The sequence below is a fragment of the Caenorhabditis remanei genome, chromosome X (genome assembly GCF_010183535.1).
Source record: "Caenorhabditis remanei strain PX506 chromosome X, whole genome shotgun sequence".
In the NCBI taxonomy this organism is placed as follows: Eukaryota; Metazoa; Nematoda; class Chromadorea; order Rhabditida; family Rhabditidae; genus Caenorhabditis; species Caenorhabditis remanei.
In genome coordinates this window covers 20086283-20112573 of record NC_071333.1, presented here as the reverse complement: position 1 = coordinate 20112573, position 26291 = coordinate 20086283, and the positions used below count along the sequence as shown (strand labels likewise).

Below are 26291 nucleotides of genomic sequence, written 5' to 3'. Positions count from 1 at the left end.
TTTATGCTCTGAAAGAAAACAATATAAAAACAATTAAACTTTCTGGTGCCACCCGGTATCAAGCAAATTCTAAAATTGAATGGAAGTTTAGCTAATCCGAATTTAATCTGCTCCCATAATTTGCAAATCTCTACGGACAATGACACAAAAGAAATAACGGGATTATGAAACGTCATGTGAGGGAAAATATAATGTTGAAAAAAGAGATTGGTGTGCAAGAGCTATTAATATTTCTCCTACTCAGTTGGAAATGACGAACTTCTTGAAAACGTGTCATGATATCACTGATTACGTTATGTTTTGAAAGTAAGAAGACGTATGGAGATCCACTGATACATTTGAAGACTGCTCTGTTGAAATATTGTTATAAAAAGTTTGATGGTGTCAAGGACGGATATTTTGGGTAGTCTATAACTTTTTAAAAAGGACCTTGTAAAAAATACCTGAAAACTTCAAAAATTCTGTATTACATTTGAGTAACAGATACTGAAAAATAGGGTATCCCATATATCATGATGATTAGCTCCACCATGACATAATTTTTCAATTTTGTCATTCACCACTGAAAATATCCAAATCAACCACTATTAGGACTTTCGTCTGCTCAATAAACTATTTTGTATGGAAACTTTGATTTCCAGGAGTTTTTCAAAATCCTCCCCATCCAATAGTTCTTTCACAATCCTGAAATTTAGTTGCCAGTTGATTTCGGTTTAATTGCGCGCTCAAAAGATTCATGAGGAAAAAAACAATATAATTATATTTATTTTATCAAAAAAAATATAGAATTTTCAAGCTGGTGCACTTGGTTTCACTCCACAGACATATCCTTTGTAGCAAAGTTCTGTTTCTTCGTTCGGATGGGTACAGCTGGAAAAATCAAAAAAAACATGAACAATAACTAGTACTTTTATTACCCATTATCGTCAACTCCAAACAACACAGTTTTTCCGAAAAGAATGTTCAAGCAGTTGGATGTTGTCGATTGTGCAACTATTCCGTTCGGTTCATTTGTTGCAAATTGGTATCCATCATAGGCGGAGAGCAAAGGATCGGTGTAAGTGAATTCCTAAATAATCAAATTAAGTCTCATTCTCTTATTCCAAACTTACATTAACACCATTGCAGGATGCGCTACGTTGAGCCGGTGGCATACAACTGGATTTCCTTCTTCCATTGACCCAATATCCAAATTTATTATAAGTCGGATCTTTTTTCAAAGCGGCTTGACCCAATCCTGAAACAAACACCGTCTACTTTTTCGCAATTCGATATTCTTACCATAAATATAATTTGTTTCTTCCATCGTCTGAAGACCGCTCAAGACTCCTCCAGTAGCTGCACATTTTGTAGCGCTGTCATCTCCAGATATACACAAGTTCACAGATATGACCTGAAACACACAAAATGGTATCTAGACACTATTCAATGACGGTTACCCCAATACACCATAACCCTTTTGGTCTTGTGAAGAGTCTGTAGTTATCTGGGCATTCGAGAACTTGAGTAGTTGTAAAAATCCAACGACCATCGGTGCCTTGGTGTATTTTATAAGAAAGATAACTTGTAGCTGTTGTTACAGAACCCTGAAAAGCCGAGTGCTGCAAGTGCGCTCTATCAAAAGTTTTCCCTTACAGTCATAGAGTTTGAATTGAAAGATTTAGCGCAGGTTGTTGTTTGCTCGACCTTAAACAAAAAAGGTTTGAATTAAAAATCGGGACCTCTGTCTACCTTCATAGCAATCTTGTGTCCTTGAATGCTGAGAGTTTCTTTCAGTTTTTGTATTTGACCAACTTGAAATACCCAACAATTTTTGGCATTTTTCTCCACGTACACAGCTACACACGTACTCAGAGTGACACAGTAACTCATACAGTCTTTGATAGTAGCGGTGCGGTTAATGTAACTTTTCCAGTCGGACGGTTGACCGTGAATTAGAACCATTTTGAATGCACTTTCGGTCTTAAATTCATATTTGACAACATACTTACTTTCTCAAAATAGACTCACTCTTAAAAAAAGAAAGCAGAGGAAAATAAGAATAGAGAACATTCGGACGGGAAGTGAAAACATAAAGAATGGCATAATGAGGAAAAACTGAGAAGAGAATTCATTTTTTGCAATGTCTTTTCCATGGTGACTCGGATATTAATTCGTGTCGTTTCCTTCCTTTTTTTTTGCAGACTATTGCAAATACATGAAAATTTGACAGAATGTATTTTTGGAAAATAAGATCTGAGAACACATTGTGTTTTGGAATGAGTGAAATTAACAAGCAAGATTTCGAGTAGTTTTAAACCCGTTAGAGATCAAAGTTACAGTTCCGATTGAAGGTTGTTGAAGTTTCCGGTGTTTAGTGGGACATGAAAGCACGTCGCAAAATCTTTTATTATCCTGTAACCTACAGGAAATGTTCATTAAAAACATAGCTTCATTTTTGTAGTTGACAAATTTTTTGTTTGAGATTTCCCTGAAAAATTAATAATCAGAATGTCATTTTGAAAGAGAAGCAGTGAGATTCTGGACGTTTATTATTGCAGATGTGTGAGTTTTAAGATAGGTCTTTCAAAAAACAGTCATCTGCAACAAAAGTTCAAAGTTCAGGAGTCTTTTTTCTAAAAAATCAAATTCTTCTTTCAGTTTGTCATACTTGTTTTTGAATTATCCTGTAGCTGAAAAGATTCTTTTTGATTTGAACTCAAATCACATCATAAAATTTTTGTTTCTGATTCATTTTTTGCTTCCAAATCTGCTACATTTCAGTCTTGATCTTTACCAACGTCAATAGTCATATGAACTGGTCATGTTGAATAACAAACAAGAATATTCGTAGTTTCTAGTGTGTGTGCAATCATATGCGTCCATCCAAAAATGAAAAGAATACAACGGTGCTGCCAGGTGCCAGGAGCATCACTTTCAGAATAATGTTGACTCAACCAGAACATGAGAAGGATACATCGATCACACCACAAGGAAGTAATTTGAAACTCTTCGTGGAGGCAGTGAAATTTCAAAGAATAATATAATCTGATAAACTGGAACCGAGAAGTTTAACATTTTGGTGATACTAGATGACATATGTCAGTGTTACAGTCCCAAACATCCTGCACTCTAGCATAAACTTTTGTAATCCTGTTATTTTCAGTTTTCATATTGATAATCCCTCCTCGTGACAAACTTTATAAAATACGTATCTAATCTTATCCCGTTTCAATAGAAACTGGAGGGATTGAGCTAACAAGATTAGTAAAATGGCAATGAGTAAGCAACAGTTGAAAATAACATGTTCGACATAGATTTCGGATCGCTTACTTGTGCCCACGCTCATAATTATCTCAATAAGTATAATGGCATGTTTGACTCAAATTGCTCCTCATTTAGATGGTTTACAAAGTGGACCGTCGGTAACTGGAACCCTATCGATCCGCGTGCCAAAGAGAGAAGGAGTGGACATCGGGACACACAGACATGTGTGCATAAAAAGAATATTCAAAAGAAAAAAGGAAACAATGGAAAAATATATTATTCCATTAATATTATATATAATATTATGTTAAGTTCTCTGATGTATTCCATTATCAAAAGTGGGATCTAAAAAAATGTGATAATGACAAATAGAAATCATAAAGATATTGATTGCATCGTGCACCTTGAACCATTCATACTAGACCTATGAAGACAAAGCAGCATCTCCCATTGCTTTTATTGGGTTTCTGACTATAAGAGCATCCGCAGAAATTGTTTATGCTGACAAAAAGTACGTGCCTTAAATCTCTTTTCCGTTACATGATCATAATTCGAAGGTTGAGGAATCTTAACAAGACTGACAAAAGCAAAAGCATTTTTTGACTGTAGCAGTTTGAAAATAAACTCTTCTGTCTCCACTTTGGCGAAACCATTCGGACCTTACTAATGTGTTCTTGACTCAGGTTCAACCTGAGATTCCGGAAATAAGGATGTTGTTAACGGTTGTATTCGAGATTGTTGCCTTCCAGTTCAAAAATACCTCTTACGTATCTCATCACCTAATTGTTTTCAAAGGCTTAGATTTTTTGATCTTTTTCATGTTTATTTACATTTCCCCAACTCCACAGATTTTGAACCGGATCTTTACGCACGTCAATAGTTTTGAGAAGCGTTCATGTGGAATAAAACAGGTTTCAAAGATTCCCATTTTTGTTTTCAGATTTAGATGAGTATTCAAATATATCTATCTGGAAATCAGAAGAACGAAGAGTGTCACATGGTACCAGTTGCGTGATTTTTCATAAACAGTGGCTCAACCTGGAATATGACGAGAACTGATGAATTACAATGAATATTGAATGAAACATTGATGAGAATAGGAAAAACACCGTCATTCTGGTACACTTTGATCCAACGAGAATTCCATAAACCAGAATCCAAGAGATTGTATTCCAAGAGATTTTTTCCCATTCCGCTTCCCGCAATTTGAAATGGGTAACTTTGATATGAAACATCACAGTCCTATGGCCTCAAATTTTCATATCTTTAATCTGTTTTCAACATAAATTCCGATACATGTGTCATCATTACTTATCCTATTCCTATTGAAATAGAGAGGATTGAGATAACGAGATTAGTCAAATATCAGCGAGTGACAATAGTATTTGTGTCACTAATCACTAATCTTCTTGTTTTAAATGGGTGCATGATGCACCCAGAATCATGCGGTTTGGAATTTTGAAACAAATCCTTATCCTAATCCCTTTGTGCCAATATCTGGTGTGTATGTGTGTCACATGGCTTCTGAAGATACCATCGATTGGCAGCGCTCTGATGAGAAACGTTAATCTTAAGATTACGGTAGGCTTTTGGGTCGTTTCCAACCTGGTGTTTTGAGCTCTTGCGGATCAAGTTTTGTATTTTAAAGTCTTAAATGCAGAACAAATTCTCGAATGCAGACAAACTAAGGAAAAAATATTTGAAAAATTTTTCGTTACAAAATATAGTATCAAAATTTTCAACATCGAGGTATTCTGAATTGTAATAAATTGATAACAGGCGAATTTGAATGGTATTAAACTTAATAATGGTCCGAGGGCTTATCTGCATTCTTGCAAACCGGGCCGTCTCGTAACTCGCGCTTAATATTGTGAGGTGACAAATATACGAAAATGTAGATCTCAGCGAGTTCTACATCGGTGACCTACTACGGTCCGGATGGCTTTTGTTAATATGTCGCGGTCCGGGAAAAAGTTTCAAAAAACGCGAAAATTTTCAAAAAAAAAAACCATTCTAGCCCGGCCCGCGGCACATTAACAAAAAGTCGCCCTTCCCGTAGTAGGTCACGGATATAGAACTCGCCGAGATCTAGATTTTGGTATATTTTTCAGCTCATAATATTAAGTTTGACGCGAGTTACGCGCCGGCCTGTGTCGGCCCGTTTTGGCCCTTGTCGGCCCGTTTCAGCCCGGTTTGCAAGTATGCTTATCAGCATACCTCAAAAACATCATAAACATACAGATAATGATAATGAATGACAAACTATTTGACTTGATAACCGGTTAATCTGGAAGGAATATTGAAAGAAAGTACTATGGCGTAGAACTTGAAGCAAGTTCTCTTGCAACGCGCCAGATGTTCTGATAAATGCCCTATTAGCGCGCGGACAGAATTGATAGGAAGTGGACATTGGGACACACATACCGGAGTGCAGGGAAGTTGGCTGGTTGGTGCGCCTTTGGCACAGCTGTTGTTTCGAGGGAAGTTCGTCTGGCGTACTTCTTTGTCAACTCGAGAAGAAAAACGTGAAAAAAAAACTGATTGTGTAAAGTTCAAGAGAATTGCTCTCCGCGATGGGTTTATTTTGCTTTTCCGTAAGCCAGATTCGGGTTAATAAAACACCACTAACCAGCTCACTTGTCCGTAACCTGTCGATGTGTCCCAATGTCTAATACTCTTTCTTCCTGACCTCCCAAGCTTGAAACCGTAAAAAGTTCACTAATAGATTGTGAAAAAATAATTAAAACTATTTATTGTGAACTGGTAAGTCTCTTCAGTATTTGGTTTGAGAATTGCTCTCCATGATTTGAATCCCAGTTTCTTTTCCGTGTCTATTTTTGATTCCAATTTCGAAAGATTCTGGGCCTGATCTATACGTGCGTCAATAGTTTCAAAAGCAGTTATGTGGAAAAAAAAGGTACCATGTAGTAAGATTTTGTTAAAGAATGACTTAACTGAAACTCAATAATGCAATATGAATGCTGAGAAAGTAAAATTTGACACGAACTACAGCAATTATTTTCAGGAAAACTTCAAAACCCCAGAAAGTTAATGTGGAGCAACAAAGAACTTGGTTCGAAACAGAAAAGGTTTCGAGGCAGGTGTTTCCAATATTTTCAGCACTATTGAGGAATTTATTTGAAACCACTTTATCAGAATGGCATTCTTACAGGCACAATCTTTGACATTCTTGCAGAAATCTTTCCAGCCCAATGATTTCTTGGTTTTTCTTTGATAATCTGTTTTCGTCATGATTGTTAATACATGAAATTAATACTCATCACCTTTCTATTGAAATTCAAAGGATTGAGATAACGAGATTAATGAAATGGCAATGAGTAAGAAACAGTTGGGAAAAACATGTTTTTTAAGGATTCATAATCTCTTTCAGTGTTTGAACTTAAGAACCATCACAACTACGTGCAAGGTGGTTATTATTACGTGTTTGACCTAAAAATTTGAAAAAGTTCTAAAACGTGTGAAGAAAATGGGGTCATCGGAAAAAGTTGATTAATACAGAATCAATCAAAATGTTTCAGACTTCCACTGTTTTTCTATTGAGAAATGAGAAAATTAAAAGTCGCTTGATGTTTGTCATTAACCCACAACGCTATTTTGTGGAAAAGATGTAGTTCAATCATAGAGATCCACCTTCATAGGTAATAATCTTCTTTCTACTTGACCTTTCTGGATAGCTACTGTTCGAAAATATGAACTACCAAAACTACTTCTGCATAGAAAGCGGCCAATATGAAAAAAACATTATTTACTGATCTGCAACCTTAAAACAGCCTAAGAAAAAAGTTGTCATCTAAAAAAACATCTGAGAACCGATTTTTGAATGATAAAATGTTTCAGGATCGCTCAACTCAACATGTTTCAATTACTTCCTGGTCACATCCTTGTATGACAAGATACGAAATTTGAATGACTCCACTCTTCTGATCTGAATAACAATCTTTGCATCAATAACTCTTCTGATTTTGATGTCACAAAAAAAGATCTCAGAATAGGATTTATGTCATAGAAAAAAGTGATCACACGGATTTTGAATGCATCGTGTACCCAGAAACATGTTTTTCCGAAATTAACGAAATGAAGCCATGTTTTAATTCCTACACGTAACAATCGATGATCAGTGTTTAGTACGAATTTCAAGTGAACGAAAATAAGATATCAGTTATCGATTCCAGTAAATGACTTGAAATGTGCTTATTCCGGATGTTTTTCAGTCTTATTTCAAGAGTTCCAGTCTTTGAGATTGATTAATCAAATCTAGACTTTTAACAACAGACGACTCCATAACTGTACTAAATCCATAACCGACACATTTTTTGTAGTTTTCTGAGCTGAAAAATCACTACCGAACTGACACAATTTCCTAACAACTTAATCCCGGATGCCATGTTACACAGTTTCGAAACAACCCGGAACTAATCAACCCGTACTAACCTATTTGTGCAGTTCTTGCTATTCATATCAGTATGAGGATTTGTTGAGTCATTATAACAGATCTCTGTGATGTTTACTTCCTTGTCATACTGTAGTTTCAGAGCGATTTCTGATCTTCAAAATTTTGGTCTTGATCTTGAAAAGGGGGTGGGGCCAGATGAGAACATCATTTGTACCGGAGAATGGGTGGAGCTCCAAAATCATCATAGTGGGTCGAATAAAGGGCGGAGCAAGTTCGTTCTATAAAAGACCCTGACGCGTTCACTGTTCACCAACCACGACTTCTCTGGGCCGCCAATCCAGCTCAACTTCCTCTTCCACCCTCTCTCTCTCTCTCCAAAATGGCAAGACTCGTTGCTGTTCTTCTTCTGTTGGCTCTTCTTCACCCAGTCCTCAGCATCCAATGCTACCGGGTGGACGAGTTCCAGAAGACAGTCGTCGACGGTGTGTCCGTCTGTATGGCCCAGTTTGACCCACAAGATGGAACTTCGTCGTTCTCGGGACTTCAGAAGTTACCAAAGCACTTCAAGCATCAAGCGGACGGGTGTATCCTCACGGTTAGTTGAATGAAAAAGAAATTCTGACATCCTAATTATTACTTATTTTCAGACCCAAAAAAGCCAGACAGGGGAAGTCTTTCCTCTTTGGGAGTGCATCTGCTCCACCGAGCTCTGCAACATCCCAATTTCTTGGAAGCAATTCAAATCATCGGGTTATACCATGCCATGAGCTGTCCAACGATGAATTGATGTCACCTCTTCCGATGTCCAGTGCTCTTCGTTTCTCCGTCTCTGCAAATCTAATCAACTCTAACCTCGTCAACTCTAACCTCTTTGAATAATCTAACCTCTCTGTTCTTTTTTCTGACATCATCAAAGTGAAAGTGAATCAATAAATGCTTGTTAAAATAGCCCGTGTTTGGGAGTTGGGGGAATTTCAGGTACTAAAGAGAGGGGGAGGGGACTTCAGTAGCAAATGAACTTCGTCTTGGTCTTTTATCTTTGACTCAATTCTCATATGAAGTTGTTTAACATTGGTGAATCTTCTGATCTCTTCTTATGTTGATAAAACCTAACGACAATGCGGAGCTGATAGAAGAATTCGAAATGAGCCTTGGGCTGACGACAAGTAAAAAAGGAGACTATGGAATAGCACACAGGGAACATTTTCTACTGCTAAAAGGGATTTCAGTATCAAATGACTTTCGTCTCGGTCTTCCATGGTAGATTCAGTCATTGTTGCCGCAGTGCTTAGCAATAGTGGCTCGTCCAGCCTGATCTCGTGTGGACTACATAACATTTCTCACATCATTTCCAGAATCTTTTATGTTCTCAACGTCAGTCAGAAAAAAGAAAAAATGATTAAACTAGAAATGATGTGTTCATAAAATGAAACTTGAAAATAGAGGAATGTGATATCGCGAAGGAATATTATGGGCAGTTTGAAATAAAAACAATCTGTACAGATTTAAAATAAATTTGGTTGATCTTAGTAAGGAGAGGACGGGACATGAAGAACAAAACTTTTCTGAAGAATAGAGGCTCAGTGTCTACTGGTCATGTGGATATCAATGATCAATAAGTCTTCAACAGCTAGCAATCAATTGCTTGCCATTTACAAATGCAAAACTACTACCGAACTATCACCAATCTCGCCGGCCTTATCACCAAATCAGCAATAGTAAGGTAATGATATTTTTGATATATGTCATCCCAAATTAAAAATCAGCGTCATGCGTTAAGATAAGTTTACTAAATGAGTGAGAAATGAATTTACTTACAGTCATGCAGATTAGAATAACCAGAGTAATTTTTAAAAAACCAAGGTTAAACAATAGACTGCTTCAATTGGAATGTAGATTATAAATGCTTCCACAAACTTTACGAAACTCATACTCAGTTTTTACTTGAAAAATTCCAAAAACTGCTGTCAGGAATCACTTCAAAGTTAGAAAACACAGTAGACAAATAGCGGAGGAGTCAGCATCTCAGCACGAGAAAAATGCGAAAACACGACGCTCTTGCTGCTTTTATATTGCACAAATGCACATGACTTGCTCTGATCACATGCACTTTCATGGGAGGAGACTGATATTCATACTAAGTCAGCTGTCTAGACTTCTCTACATCGTGTCAATGATCAGAGGATTATCTCGAAAATTTTTTGATGAATAATTCATTTAAAAAAACTTCCGGAATTGCAGAATATTTCTTGAACATATCAATTGCAAAGTAGACTGAGGCAATTGATCCAATTCCCCGTAATACGTAACTACAAAAAGGTCGACTACGATTGTTTGACTTCTAAATGCTTTCCGCGTATAGGCGTATAGGCGGCGGCGGCGGTCAAACATCGGAGAACAGGTTTTTTGTAGTCGGCAAATTATTACGATGTATTGTAATAATACGCTACCATTTTTTGCAGAAAAGGCGGAACCGGCCAATTAAAAATTCTTATGCTTGGAATTCTCTCTCACATTCTCTTTTCTATTTGGTTAGATTCTTTTTTTCCAGAAATCAACAGAAATAGAGTCACGAAAAAAAGTTTGACCGGAAAAAATAGAATTGTGAGAAGCCGACAGAGGTTAGCGGTCGGAGACTAACTACCTTCTTAGATAGAAAGGAAATCATCCCAAAATGGGCGTTAATGGTATGGGAAGTAATTTCATAAAAAGTACCCTGTTTTCAGGAATTTCGATTATAATTTCGTTGATTTCTAGATTTAAAAAAGTCCTGTTTTTAGGATCAAGGATAGGACTCAGTGCCAAGGACAATACACCTGATGTAACGATGAAAGCCTACTCGGGTACATGAAAAAAGTGTTCATATGGAATGAGACTCTAGAATGGGTAAGTTATTTTGAACAATTGGAATAACTTGTTCTTCTGACGTGACATCTCGATATTAGACAAAATCACGGTAATGTAGTTAACATTAAGATGAGATGTAATTAAGACAGTTTAATGATTCGCTCCTTCTCTTCTTTTCCTATTTCCTTTAGTGCACCCGTGATTCCCAAAATTTCTTTTAAATTTCTCAGCTTTATACTATCACACATCAGTGATTTGATGTGAACTTTTTGAGCAGAACACGAAAAAACTTCCGAAATTACTGACATTTCTTCATTTTCCCACTATTTTTGGGAATTCATTCAAACGGATTTTTGATCTTCACATTCGTAAGCCAACAAGGTGCAAACGCAGAGATCAATAAAAACAAAATGTCGGCCAGTGTTCTTAGTGTTGTTCGCTGCCACAAATACTACCACCTGTCACTATCTTTCTGGGAAATCGAATAGACGACGGCAAACCGTCCACGACCCCCAGAATTGTTTGATTACTGTCTCATTTCTTTGAAAAATTACTTTTTCCTGTTCCCTATTATTACATCAGTACTACGGTAGTTCAGGTAAATAGCAGATGTCTTACTAGATTTAAACATGTCAACAAATTTACACATTGTTTCTCGGTATATTGTTTGGTACGTTTTTCTTCACATAAAACAGTCTGCCACCTTATCTTCTTGGGAAATCATACTGGACGCACCCAATAAGCCACACCCGCACACATCTGCTAGTAGGCCAGTCTTCAGTCATTCTCCTCTCAATGCGGCCTGCTGTGAGGTCTATTTAAGTTCTCCATGCTTCATTCTATTGCTTATAGTTACCCACAACACTTTATAACATTTACTTTAAATTAAACTATTTCTTTCAGCACCTCGTCTCAGCATCTCCTAGAAGCTGCAGTAAACACGGCCTGCGAAAATACAAATGGACGAGTGGAAGCCTGCAGTGATCAAGACGGGTCGACGTATGCACCGATGGAGAGAGATGAATACCTCGCAAAGGAAAAATAGGTGAAGTTTTCGAAATTAGGATACTCTGTATATTATTAACTTCCCCAACCATTCTTATCTGTGTCGGTTCCGGTTAGACTGATCGAGCATGGCGCTGTAATAGTCTATACTTATCCGGGCTGAAGATCTCTTCAGTAGACGCGGGTTTGAATCCTCCCGGGCTAGAAATGAAAAAAAAACTATAATTGAAATTCCCAAAAACGGGATAATTTTAAATTTTGAATTAAATCTTTCAAAAAAACGGGATGATTTTTATATTATTGACTTCCCCAACCATTCTTATCTGTGTCGGTTCCGGTTAGACTGATCGAGCATGGCGCTGTAATAGTCTATACTTATCCGGGCTGAGGTTTACTTCAGTAGACGCGGGTTTGAATCCTCCCGGGCTAGAAATGAAAAAAAAAACTATAATTGAAGTTCCCAAAAACGGGATAATTTTGAATTTTGAATTAAATCTTTCAAAAAACGGGATAATTTTTATATTATTGACTTCCCCAACCATTCTTATCTGTGTCGGTTCCGGTTAGACTGATCGAGCATGGCGCTGTAATAGTCTATACTATCCGGGCTGAGGTTTACTTCAGTAGACGCGGGTTTGAATCCTCCCGGGCTCGAAATGAAAAAAAAACTATAACTGAAATTCCCAAAAACGGGATAATTTTGAATTTTGAATTAAATCTTTCAAAAAACGGGATAATTTTTATATTATTGACTTCCCCAACCATTCTTATCTGTGTCGGTTCCGGTTAGACTGATCGAGCATGGCGCTGTAATAGTCTATACTATCCGGGCTGAGGTTTACTTCAGTAGACGCGGGTTTGAATCCTCCCGGGCTCGAAATGAAAAAAAAACTATAACTGAAATTCCCAAAAACGGGATAATTTTGAATTTTGAATTAAATCTTTCAAAAAACGGGATAATTTTTATATTATTGACTTCCCCAACCATTCTTATCTGTGTCGGTTCCGGTTAGACTGATCGAGCATGGCGCTGTAATAGTCTATACTATCCGGGCTGAGGTTTACTTCAGTAGACGCGGGTTTGAATCCTCCCGGGCTCGAAATGAAAAAAAAACTATAACTGAAATTCCCAAAAACGGGATAATTTTGAATTTTGAATTAAATCTTTCAAAAAACGGGATAATTTTTATATTATTGACTTCCCCAACCATTCTTATCTGTGTCGGTTCCGGTTAGACTGATCGAGCATGGCGCTGTAATAGTCTATACTATCCGGGCTGAGGTTTACTTCAGTAGACGCGGGTTTGAATCCTCCCGGGCTCGAAATGAAAAAAAAACTATAACTGAAATTCCCAAAAACGGGATAATTTTGAATTTTGAATTAAATCTTTCAAAAAACGGGATAATTTTTATATTATTGACTTCCCCAACCATTCTTATCTGTGTCGGTTCCGGTTAGACTGATCGAGCATGGCGCTGTAATAGTCTATACTATCCGGGCTGAGGTTTACTTCAGTAGACGCGGGTTTGAATCCTCCCGGGCTCGAAATGAAAAAAAAACTATAACTGAAATTCCCAAAAACGGGATAATTTTGAATTTTGAATTAAATCTTTCAAAAAACGGGATAATTTTTATATTATTGACTTCCCCAACCATTCTTATCTGTGTCGGTTCCGGTTAGACTGATCGAGCATGGCGCTGTAATAGTCTATACTATCCGGGCTGAGGTTTACTTCAGTAGACGCGGGTTTGAATCCTCCCGGGCTAGAAATGAAAAAAAAACTATAATTGAAATTCCCAAAAACGGGATAATTTTGAATTTTGAATTAAATCTTTCAAAAAACGGGATAATTTTTATATTATTGACTTCCCCAACCATTCTTATCTGTGTCGGTTCCGGTTAGACTGATCGAGCATGGCGCTGTAATAGTCTATACTTATCCGGGCTGAGGTTTACTTCAGTAGACGCGGGTTTGAATCCTCCCGGGCTAGAGTATGTTGAGTTTGCAATGTGTCAAGAAAATTGATTTCTTCATCTAATTTTATTTTTTCAAAAAACATCAACCAACCACGGATGACGGAATCAAGAATAGGACTCAGTGCCAAGGACAATACACCTGATGTAACGATGAAAGCCTACTCGTGTACATGAAAAAAGTGTTCATATGGAATGAGACTCTAGAATTGGTAAGTTATTTTGAACAATTAGAATAACTTTTTCTTCTGACGTGACATCTCGATATTAGACAAAATCACTGTAATGTAGTTAAGATGAGATGTAATTAAGACAGTTTAATGATTCGCTCCTTGTCTTCTTTTCCTATTTCCTTTAGTGCACCTGCGATTCCCAAAATTTCTCAGCTTTATACTATCACACATCAGTAGTTTGATGTGAATTTTGTAAGCAGAACACGAAAAACTTTAGAAAATACTAACATTTCTTCATTTTCCCACTGTTTTTGGGAATTCATTCAAACTGATTTTTGATCTTCACATTCGTAAGCCAACAAGGTGCAAACAAAGAGATCAATAAATACAAAATGTCGGCCAGTGTTCTTAGTGTGGTTTTCTGCCACAAATACTCCCATTTGTCACTATCTTTCTGAGAAATCGAATAGACGACGGTAATACAGTCTGCCACCTTATCTTCTTGGGAAATCATACCGGACGCACCCAATAGGCCACGCCCTCACGCCCCCACACATCTGCTAGTAGGCCAGTCTTCAGTCATTCTCCCCTCAATGCGGCCTGCTGTGAGGTCTATTTAAGTTCTCCATGCTTCATTCTATTGCTTATAGTTACCCACAACACTTTATAACATTTACTTTAAATTAAACTATTTCTTTCAGCACCTCGTCCCAGCATCTCCCAGAAGCTGCAGTAAACCCGGCTTACGAAAATACAAATGAATGAGTGGAAGCCTGCAGTGATCAAGACGGGTCGAGGTATGCACCGATGGAGAGAGATGAATACCTCGCAAAGGAAAAATAGGTGAAGTTTTCGAAATTAGGATACTCTGTATATTATTGACTTCCCCACCATTCTTATCTGTGTCGGTTCCGGTTAGACTGATCGAGCATGGCGCTGTAATAGTCTATACTATCCGGGCTGAGGTTTTCTTCAGTAGACGCGGGTTTGAATCCTCCCGGGCTAGAGTATGTCGAGTTTGCAATGTGTCAAGAAAATTGATTTCTTCATCTAATTTTATTTTTTCAAAAAACATCAACCAACCACGGATGACGGAATCAAGAATAGGACTCAGTGCCAAGGACAATACACCTGATGTAACGATGAAAGCCTACTCGTGTACATGAAAAAAGTGTTCATATGGAATGAGACTCTAGAATTGGTAAGTTATTTTGAACAATTAGAATAACTTTTTCTTCTGACGTGACATCTCGATATTAGACAAAATCACGGTAATGTAGTTAAGATGAGATGTAATTAAGACAGTTTAATGATTCGCTCCTTCTCTTCTTTTCCTATTTCCTTTAGTGCACCCGTGATTCCCAAAATTTCTTTTAAATTTCTCAGCTTTATACTATCACACATCAGTGATTTGATGTGAACTTTTTGAGCAGAACACGAAAAAACTTCCGAAATTACTGACATTTCTTCATTTTCCCACTATTTTTGGGAATTCATTCAAACGGATTTTTGATCTTCACATTCGTAAGCCAACAAGGTGCAAACGCAGAGATCAATAAAAACAAAATGTGGGCCAGTGTTCTTTGTGTTGTTCGCTGCCACAAATACTACCACCTGTCACTATCTTTCTGGGAAATCGAATAGACGACGGTAAACCGTCCACGACCCCCAGAATTGTTTGATTACTGTCTCATTTCTTTGAAAAATTACTTTTTCCTGACCCCTATTATTAAATCAGTACTACGGTAGTTCAGGTAAATAGCAGATGTCTTATCAGATGTAATAATGTCAATCAATTTACACATTGTCTCTTTCGGTATACTGTTTGGTACGTTTTTCTTCACATAATACAGTCTGCCACCTTATCTTCTTGGGAAATCATACCGGACGCACCCAATAGGCCACACCCGCACACATCTGCTAGTAGGCCAGTCTTCAGTCATTCTCCCCTCAATGCGGCCAGCTGTGAGGTCTATTTAAGATTAATTCTTTTGCTTATAGTTCCCCACAACACTTTATAACATTGACTTTAAATTAAACTATTTCTTTTAGCACCTCGTCTCAGCATCTCCAAGAAGCTGCAGTAAACACGGCCTACGAAAATACAAATGGACGAGTGGAAGCCCGCAGTGATCAAGACGGGTCGACGTATGCACCGATGGAGAGAGATGCCTACCTCGCAAAGTAAAAATAGGTCACGTTTTTAAAATTAGGACACTCTGTATATTATTGACGTCCCCACCATTCTTATCTGTGTCGGTTCTGGTTAGACTGATCGAGCATGGCGCTGTAATAGTCTATACTTATCCGGGCTGAAGATCTCTTCAGTAGACGCGGGTTTGAATCCTCCCGGGCTAGAAATGAAAAAAAGCTATAATTGAAATTCTCAAAAACGGGATAATTTTGAATTTTGAATTAAATCTTTCAAAAACGGGATATTTTTTATATTATTGACTTCCCCAACCATTCTTATCTGTGTCGGTTCCGGTTAGACTGATCGAGCATGGCGCTGTAATAGTCTATACTATCCGGGCTGAGGTTTACTTCAGTAGACGCGGGTTTGAATCCTCCCGGGCTAGAAATGAAAAAAAAAATTATAATTGAAATTCCCAAAAACGGGATAATTTTGAATTTTGAATTAAATCTTTCAAAAAACGGGATAATTTTTATATTATTGACTTCCCCCACCATTCTTATCTGTGTCGGTTCTGGTTAGACTGATCGAGCATGGCGCTGTAATAGTCTATACTTATCCGGGCTGAGGTTTTCTTCAGTAGACGCGGGTTTGAATCCTCCCGGGCTAGAAATGAAAAAAAGCTATAATTGAAATTCTCAAAAACGGGATAATTTTGAATTTTGAATTAAATCTTTCAAAAACGGGATATTTTTTATATTATTGACTTCCCCAACCATTCTTATCTGTGTCGGTTCCGGTTAGACTGATCGAGCATGGCGCTGTAATAGTCTATACTATCCGGGCTGAGGTTTACTTCAGTAGACGCGGGTTTGAATCCTCCCGGGCTAGAAATGAAAAAAAAAATTATAATTGAAATTCCCAAAAACGGGATAATTTTGAATTTTGAATTAAATCTTTCAAAAAACGGGATAATTTTTATATTATTGACTTCCCCAACCATTCTTATCTGTGTCGGTTCCGGTTAGACTGATCGAGCATGGCGCTGTAATAGTCTATACTATCCGGGCTGAGGTTTTCTTCAGTAGACGCGGGTTTGAATCCTCCCGGGCTAGAAATGAAAAAAAAAATTATAATTGAAATTCCCAAAAACGGGATAATTTTGAATTTTGAATTAAATCTTTCAAAAAACGGGATAATTTTTATATTATTGACTTCCCCAACCATTCTTATCTGTGTCGGTTCCGGTTAGACTGATCGAGCATGGCGCTGTAATAGTCTATACTATCCGGGCTGAGGTTTACTTCAGTAGACGCGGGTTTGAATCCTCCCGGGCTAGAAATGAAAAAAAAAACTATAATTGAAATTCCCAAAAACGGGATAATTTTGAATTTTGAATTAAATCTTTCAAAAAACGGGATAATTTTTATATTATTGACTTCCCCAACCATTCTTATCTGTGTCGGTTCCGGTTAGACTGATCGAGCATGGCGCTGTAATAGTCTATACTATCCGGGCTGAGGTTTTCTTCAGTAGACGCGGGTTTGAATCCTCCCGGGCTAGAAATGAAAAAAAAAACTATAATTGAAATTCCCAAAAACGGGATAATTTTGAATTTTGAATTAAATCTTTCAAAAAACGGGATAATTTTTATATTATTGACTTCCCCAACCATTCTTATCTGTGTCGGTTCCGGTTAGACTGATCGAGCATGGCGCTGTAATAGTCTATACTATCCGGGCTGAGGTTTACTTCAGTAGACGCGGGTTTGAATCCTCCCGGGCTAGAAATGAAAAAAAAAACTATAATTGAAATTCCCAAAAACGGGATAATTTTGAATTTTGAATTAAATCTTTCAAAAAACGGGATAATTTTTATATTATTGACTTCCCCAACCATTCTTATCTGTGTCGGTTCCGGTTAGACTGATCGAGCATGGCGCTGTAATAGTCTATACTATCCGGGCTGAGGTTTACTTCAGTAGACGCGGGTTTGAATCCTCCCGGGCTAGAAATGAAAAAAAAAACTATAATTGAAATTCCCAAAAACGGGATAATTTTGAATTTTGAATTAAATCTTTCAAAAAACGGGATAATTTTTATATTATTGACTTCCCCAACCATTCTTATCTGTGTCGGTTCCGGTTAGACTGATCGAGCATGGCGCTGTAATAGTCTATACTATCCGGGCTGAGGTTTTCTTCAGTAGACGCGGGTTTGAATCCTCCCGGGCTAGAAATGAAAAAAAAAACTATAATTGAAATTCCCAAAAACGGGATAATTTTGAATTTTGAATTAAATCTTTCAAAAAACGGGATAATTTTTATATTATTGACTTCCCCCACCATTCTTATCTGTGTCGGTTCCGGTTAGACTGATCGAGCATGGCGCTGTAATAGTCTATACTATCCGGGCTGAGGTTTACTTCAGTAGACGCGGGTTTGAATCCTCCCGGGCTAGAAATGAAAAAAAAAAACTATAATTGAAATTCCCAAAAACGGGATAATTTTGAATTTTGAATTAAATCTTTCAAAAAACGGGATAATTTTTATATTATTGACTTCCCCAACCATTCTTATCTGTGTCGGTTCCGGTTAGACTGATCGAGCATGGCGCTGTAATAGTCTATACTATCCGGGCTGAGGTTTTCTTCAGTAGACGCGGGTTTGAATCCTCCCGGGCTAGAGTATGTTGAGTTTGCAATGTGTCAAAAAAATTGATTTCTTCATCTAATTTTATTTTTTCAAAAAACATCAACCAACCACGGATGACGGAATCAAGAATAGGACTCAGTGCCAAGGACAATACACCTGATGTAACGATGAAAGCCTACTCGGGTACATGATAAAAGTGTTCATATGGAATGAGACTCTAGAATTGGTAAGTTATTTTGAACAATTAGAATAACTTTTTCTTCTGACGTGACATCTCGATATTAGACAAAGTCACTGTAATGTAGTTAAGATGAGATGTAATTAAGACAGTTTAATGATTCGCTCCTTGTCTTCTTTTCCTATTTCCTTTAGTGCACCTGCGATTCCCAAAATTTCTCAGCTTTATACTATCACACATCAGTAGTTTGATGTGAATTTTGTAAGCAGAACACGAAAAACTTTAGAAAATACTAACATTTCTTCATTTTCCCACTGTTTTTGGGAATTCATTCAAACTGATTTTTGATCTTCACATTCGTAAGCCAACAAGGTGCAAACAAAGAGATCAATAAATACAAAATGTCGGCCAGTGTTCTTAGTGTGGTTTTCTGCCACAAATACTCCCATTTGTCACTATCTTTCTGAGAAATCGAATAGACGACGGTAATACAGTCTGCCACCTTATCTTCTTGGGAAATCATACCGGACGCACCCAATAGGCCACGCCCTCACGCCCCCACACATCTGCTAGTAGGCCAGTCTTCAGTCATTCTCCCCTCAATGCGGCCTGCTGTGAGGTCTATTTAAGTTCTCCATGCTTCATTCTATTGCTTATAGTTACCCACAACACTTTATAACATTTACTTTAAATTAAACTATTTCTTTCAGCATCTCGTCCCAGCATCTCCTAGAAGCTGCAGTAAACCCGGCTTACGAAAATACAAATGAATGAGTGGAAGCCTGCAGTGATCAAGACGGGTCGAGGTATGCACCGATGGAGAGAGATGAATACCTCGCAAAGGAAAAATAGGTGAAGTTTTCGAAATTAGGATACTCTGTATATTATTGACTTCCCCACCATTCTTATCTGTGTCGGTTCCGGTTAGACTGATCGAGCATGGCGCTGTAATAGTCTATACTATCCGGGCTGAGGTTTTCTTCAGTAGACGCGGGTTTGAATCCTCCCGGGCTAGAGTATGTCGAGTTTGCAATGTGTCAAGAAAATTGATTTCTTCATCTAATTTTATTTTTTCAAAAAACATCAACCAACCACGGATGACGGAATCAAGAATAGGACTCAGTGCCAAGGACAATACACCTGATGTAACGATGAAAGCCTACTCGTGTACATGAAAAAAGTGTTCATATGGAATGAGACTCTAGAATTGGTAAGTTATTTTGAACAATTAGAATAACTTTTTCTTCTGACGTGACATCTCGATATTAGACAAAATCACGGTAATGTAGTTAAGATGAGATGTAATTAAGACAGTTTAATGATTCGCTCCTTCTCTTCTTTTCCTATTTCCTTTAGTGCACCCGTGATTCCCAAAATTTCTTTTAAATTTCTCAGCTTTATACTATCACACATCAGTGATTTGATGTGAACTTTTTGAGCAGAACACGAAAAAACTTCCGAAATTACTGACATTTCTTCATTTTCCCACTATTTTTGGGAATTCATTCAAACGGATTTTTGATCTTCACATTCGTAAGCCAACAAGGTGCAAACGCAGAGATCAATAAAAACAAAATGTGGGCCAGTGTTCTTTGTGTTGTTCGCTGCCACAAATACTACCACCTGTCACTATCTTTCTGGGAAATCGAATAGACGACGGTAAACCGTCCACGACCCCCAGAATTGTTTGATTACTGTCTCATTTCTTTGAAAAATTACTTTTTCCTGACCCCTATTATTAAATCAGTACTACGGTAGTTCAGGTAAATAGCAGATGTCTTATCAGATGTAATAATGTCAATCAATTTACACATTGTCTCTTTCGGTATACTGTTTGGTACGTTTTTCTTCACATAATACAGTCTGCCACCTTATCTTCTTGGGAAATCATACCGGACGCACCCAATAGGCCACACCCGCACACATCTGCTAGTAGGCCAGTCTTCAGTCATTCTCCCCTCAATGCGGCCAGCTGTGAGGTCTATTTAAGATTAATTCTTTTGCTTATAGTTCCCCACAACACTTTATAACATTGACTTTAAATTAAACTATTTCTTTCAGCACCTCGTCTCAGCATCTCCAAGAAGCTGCAGTAAACACGGCCTACGAAAATACAAATGGACGAGTGGAAGCCCGCAGTGATCAAGACGGGTCGACGTATGCACCGATGGAGAGAGATGCCTACCTCGCAATAGGTCACGTTTTTAAAATTAGGACACTCTGTATATTATTGACGTCCCCACCATTCTTATCTGTGTCGGTTCTGGTTAGACTGATCGAGCATGGCGCTGTAATAGTCTATACTTATCCGGGCTGAGGTTTTCTTCAGTAGACGCGGGTTTGAATCCTCCCGGGCTAGAAATGAAAAAAAGCTATAATTGAAATTCTCAAAAACGGGATAATTTTGAATTTTGAATTAAATCTTTCAAAAACGGGATATTTTTTATATTATTGACTTCCCCAACCATTCTTATCTGTGTCGGTTCCGGTTAGACTGATCGAGCATGGCGCTGTAATAGTCTATACTTATCCGGGCTGAGGTTCTCTTCAGTAGACGCGGGTTTGAATCCTCCCGGGCTAGAGTATGTTGAGTTTGCAATGTGTCAAGAAAATTGATTTCTTCATCTAATTTTATTTTTTCAAAAAACATCAACCAACAACGGATGACGGAATCAAGAATAGGACCCAGTGCCAAGGACAATATTGATGTATTTAAGAATATTGATGTATTCAAGAAATATGCTCCATCCTGGTAGTTATTGGCCAATAATTTTCCGAGATAATCTTTTGATCATTGATATCAAGAAGAGAAGTCTAGACAGCTGACTTAGTGTGAATATCAGTCTCCTCCCATAAAAGTACATATGACCAGAGCAAGTCATGTGCATTTATGCAATATAAAAGCGGCGAGAGCGTCGTGTTCTCGCATTTTTCTTGTGCTGAGCTACTGACTCTTCCGCTACTTGTCTATTACGAATATTTCTCTCATTTTGAATTAATTCCTGACAGCCGGTTGTTTTGCATTTTTAGAAAAAAACTAATGATCAAAATTTTGTATTAGGTTTGTGGTAACATTTCCAACCTGCATTCCACTTGAATATCAGTATATTGTTCAATCTTTAGTATTTCTTAATTCTACCTTTGTTTTTCTTAGTCTACTCCGTTTAGTCTGATCTGCATGACTGTAAGTTATTCCATTTCCCACGCATTTAGTAAGCTTATCTGATCGGGTAGGGCTAATTGTGCGGATGGGATGACTACTACCAAAAAATCATTGCCATCCAATTACTTCAGTTTCAAAACTGCAAATGTCAAATTGGTAACACCAGACAGCAGTTCATGATTTTTGGATGGTGTCCAATAGAGACACAATCAGCTAACACCAGAGATAAATCTTTTAGAAAATTTTCGGTTTTCATATCCCATCCACTCTTTCCCGTGAGTAGAGTGAGATTAAGCATGTTGGTTATTATTCCAACATGATCATAATATGTATTTTGACCGTTTTTTTTGTAAAGAGTTCTTCAGAAGTAGAAAATGTTTCCTGAGTGCAATAGTCAAATTCAAATTCTTCCTCACAAGGGAATTGACTTTCCGTACCCGTTCAGAATTTTCTATAAACTTGCACACTGATAGTTTCGAGTCTGCTTTGAACAATGATAATAGTCAAAAACTGCAAAACTCCCGAAAAAGTGGATTTTTTTGCTCCGAAAGTTTGCTCATTTTTCATCATAGAAAACGCGAGTGCCACTTTGGGAGGACTATCAGGTTTGTGAAGGCAGCTCCGCATGTTCGTTATCCTCATAAGCAGAGATTAAAAGATCCGCCATTGTTCGACAACTCCGGTATGAGAACTGAATCCAAGATGAAAGACCAGACGAAATTCATATGATGCTGAAGTCCCTTCCTCCCTCCCCCCCTTTAGTACCTGAAATTCCAAGAACCCCCAAACACGGGCTACTTTAACAAGTTTTTATTGATTCACTTTCACTTTGATCATGTCAGAAAAAAGAATAGAGAGGTTAGATTGTTTAAAGAGGTTACGTGTATAGACGAGGTGGTGGAGAGACGGAGAGCTGAGAAGTCAAGGACACAGTGAGGTGCGACATCAATTCATTGTTGGCAGCTCAAGCCAGCGAGTACTGCGCATGTTTGAATTGTTTGAATGAGATTGGAGCGTTACAGAGGTCTGTAAAACAAGCGCAGTCCCACAAATCAAAGACTTCCCCGACGCGGCTTCTTTGGGTCTGAAAATAGATAATAATTAGGATGTCAACACGTTTTATCAATCAACTAACCTTGAGGACGCATCCATCATTTTGATGGGTGAAGCTCTTTGGAAGTTTCTGCAGCCCAGAGAAAGACGACGTTCCGTCTTGTGGGTCGAACTGGGCCGTGCAGGCTTTTTGATTATCGATGATCTTTTTGTGAAACTCATCAGTCCTAAAGCAGCGAATGCTGAGAACTGGGTGGAGGAGTCCAAGGAGAAGGAGTACAGCGACGAGTCTTGCCATTTCGGAGGATGGAGAGAGGGTGGAAGAGGTGGCGGAAGAGGACTCAAGTGACTGAGTTGTGGGTGGTAAACAGTGAACACGCCCAGCTCTTTTAAAGAACGAACTTGCTCCGCCCTTAATTCGACCCGCTATGATGATTTGGGAGCTCCACCCATTTTCCGGTACAAATGATGTTCTTATCTGGCCCCACCCCCTTTGTAAGATCAAGACCGAAAATTGTAAAGATCAGAAATCGCTCTGAAACTACACTATAACAAGGAAGTAAAAATCACAGAAATCTGTTACGTAGGCTCTACAAATGCTGATAGTGATTTAAAAAGTAAAAACTGAACAAATAGGTTAGAGCAGATTACTTAGTTCCGGGTTGCTTTGAAACTACGTAACGTGACATCAGGTACCAAGATATCATGAAGCTGAATCAGTTTCTCACTGAGCTCGAAAAATGTATTTGTTGTGGAACTATTACAGTTATGGAGTGTTCTGTTGTTGGCAGTCGAGTTTTGGTAGATCGATATGGAAGGCTAAGACTTTTTTCTTGAAATGAGACTAGAATATATCCAGTATGAGCACCTTCCTATACTGTTGTCTGTACAACATTCTGAAATTGTCAACGTCATCTAACTGAAATCCATTACTGATATCTGACTTCTGTTTACTTGAAACCTAATCACTAAACACTGATCATTGATTGTGACATGTTGGAATTATGATATAACGTGTTCTCTGTAAGACTCGAGCATCGCCATAGTACATAGGGGCCTAGAGTCTGTAAAGAAGTTAGGGCTTGCATTTTTATACAAACATGTATTATGGGCCTCTAGTAACCCATATTCACAATATTGGCTCCCGGCTCGCAGGTACGGTAGTACGGTAGGTGCTCAAAGGTGCAAAAATGAAATTTTTGCTGTTATGTCGTAGAAAGCTGAAATTTTTACCATGTTTCATAGGTGTAAAATGAAGTATTTCCACAAAGTTTCGAAACATGGTTCAAAAAATTTCTCGAGTTGTAAGATAAAATCATCAATTTTTAAAGTATTTTTGGATTAAATTGAAAAAAAAGTGCCATTTTTGAAATAACATGTCTGAGGATTTTTTTGTTTTAAATGAACCACTCAAAGTTCTTTTTAAAAAACAAGACATCGCCCTATATCATCGATTCCCAACAGTCGAAAAGTGACAAAGTTGAAAACTAAAAAAATCGAATTTTTGAATTTTTCATTTTTCTCGTCAGAAATAAATAGTCCATGTTTTTTGAGTATTTTTTGTATTGACACTTTTTATTTTTCTTCACAATATCATACTAAAAAATTACAATTTTTGAAAAAAAAAATTTTTTTTGATGATTTTTTATGTGAAAATTTTTTTTTCAAAAAAGTATAAAACTGATAATTTATTGCAAAATTCTTGTTTTAAATACCAGAAACTATTGTTTTAACACCGTTTAGGTGTTTTTATAACAACTACGGATAAGAGCAACTCGAATCACAACGACACCGAATCACCAAAAAATTTTGGAATTTGTTGATTCGTTTATTTGAAAAAAAGAACCAAATTTGAAGACAGCTTTTAAAATTCAAAAATATCGTTGGTTGTCTTGTTTAGTTTAATTAATAGGGTTTTGGAAATCACTATTTTCTCCGCTGTTCTCATCATAGACCTCTTCCGAGTCAACGAGTTTTTTCCATCTCTACCGATCGGTGCACCGAGTCTTCCGTCAAAAAAGAAAGTGAACAAAAGTCAAAGATAAATAAGGAAAAGAATGAAACATCGTGAATAAGAAAAATAATAAAGAAACACTTTTAATATTCGAACTCTCAATCGCACAGAGCAGTTCTGATTCGGTCTTGTTGTGATTCGAGTTGCTCTTATCCGTAGTTGTTATAAAAACACCTAAACGGTGTTAAAACAATAGTTTCTGGTATTTAAAACAAGAATTTTGCAATAAATTATCAGTTTCATACTTTTTTGAAAAAAAAATTTTCACATAAAAAATCATCAAAAAAAAATTTTTTTTCAAAAATTGTAATTTTTTAGTATGATATTGTGAAGAAAAATAAAAAGTGTCAATACAAAAAATACTCAAAAAAACATGGACTATTTATTTCTGACGAGAAAAATGAAAAATTCAAAAATTCGATTTTTTTAGTTTTCAACTTTGTCACTTTTCGACTGTTGGGAATCGATGATATAGGGCGATGTCTTGTTTTTTAAAAAGAACTTTGAGTGGTTCATTTAAAACAAAAAAATCCTCAGACATGTTATTTCAAAAATGGCACTTTTTTTTCAATTTAATCCAAAAATACTTTAAAAATTGATGATTTTATCTTACAACTCGAGAAATTTTTCGAACCATGTTTCGAAACTTTGTGGAAATACTTCATTTTACACCTATGAAACATGGTAAAAATTTCAGCTTTCTACGACATAACAGCAAAAATTTCATTTTTGCACCTTTGAGCACCTACCGTACTACCGTACCTGCGAGCCGGGAGCCAATATTGTGAATATGGGTTACTAGAGGCCCATAATACATGCTTGTATAAAAATCTGTCCCTAGGGCACACGTTGCTCGAGTCTTACAGAGAACGCGTTATATGGCTTCATTTCGCAAATTTTGGAATTTCATGTTTCTAGGTGCATGATGCACTCAAAATCCGTGTGATCACTTTTTTCTATGACATAAATCCTATTCAGAGATGTTTTTTGTGACATCAAGTCAGAAGAGTTATTGATGCGAAGGTTGTTATTCGGATCAGAGAGAATAGAGTCACTCAAATTTTGTAGTTTCTGATACAAGAATGTGACCAGGAAGAAAATGAAACATGTTGAGTTGAACGATCCTGAAACATGTTATCACTCAAAAATCGGTTCACAGAAACTTTTTGGTTGAGAACTTCTTTTCTTCAGGCAGCTTCAATATTGCAGATCAATGAAACGACGTTGTTTTCAATATGATCTTTTTTGGTGCAGGAAAAGTTTTGAGCGATCCTGAAACATGTTATTTTTTAAAAATCTGTACTCAGAAACTTTTTTAGCTGACACTTTTTATCATGAGGTTGTTATAAGGTTGCAGGTCAGTAAAATGACGTATTTTTCAAATTGGCTTCTTTCGGCGCAGAAGAAGTTTTGGAAGAACATAAGTTCTTGGAGT

The 26291-nt window shown here is 37.3% G+C and overlaps 3 protein-coding genes across 3 annotated transcripts; 1 reads left to right on the top strand and 2 right to left on the bottom strand.

Moving 5' to 3' along the window:
* Positions 1–791: 791 nt before the first annotated feature.
* On the bottom strand, positions 792–1944 carry GCK72_026029 (uncharacterized protein; the record flags this gene model as incomplete). The annotated part of the gene is made up of 7 exons (XM_003101958.2): positions 792–870; positions 918–1069; positions 1113–1237; positions 1282–1393; positions 1440–1586; positions 1636–1686; positions 1732–1944. The coding sequence occupies 7 exons, from the start codon at positions 1942–1944 to the stop codon at positions 792–794; spliced, it is 879 nt and encodes a 292-aa protein (XP_003102006.2).
* Positions 1945–8039: 6095 nt separating this feature from the next.
* On the top strand, positions 8040–8427 carry GCK72_026028 (uncharacterized protein; the record flags this gene model as incomplete). The annotated part of the gene is made up of 2 exons (XM_003101989.2): positions 8040–8255; positions 8308–8427. The coding sequence occupies 2 exons, from the start codon at positions 8040–8042 to the stop codon at positions 8425–8427; spliced, it is 336 nt and encodes a 111-aa protein (XP_003102037.2).
* A 14326-nt stretch (positions 8428–22753) lies between these two features.
* GCK72_026027 (uncharacterized protein) lies at positions 22754–23140 on the bottom strand (the record flags this gene model as incomplete). Its single annotated transcript, XM_003102031.1, has 2 exons — positions 22754–22873; positions 22925–23140. 2 exons carry the CDS (start codon positions 23138–23140, stop codon positions 22754–22756), a joined length of 336 nt encoding a protein of 111 aa, XP_003102079.1.
* Positions 23141–26291: the final 3151 nt, after the last annotated feature.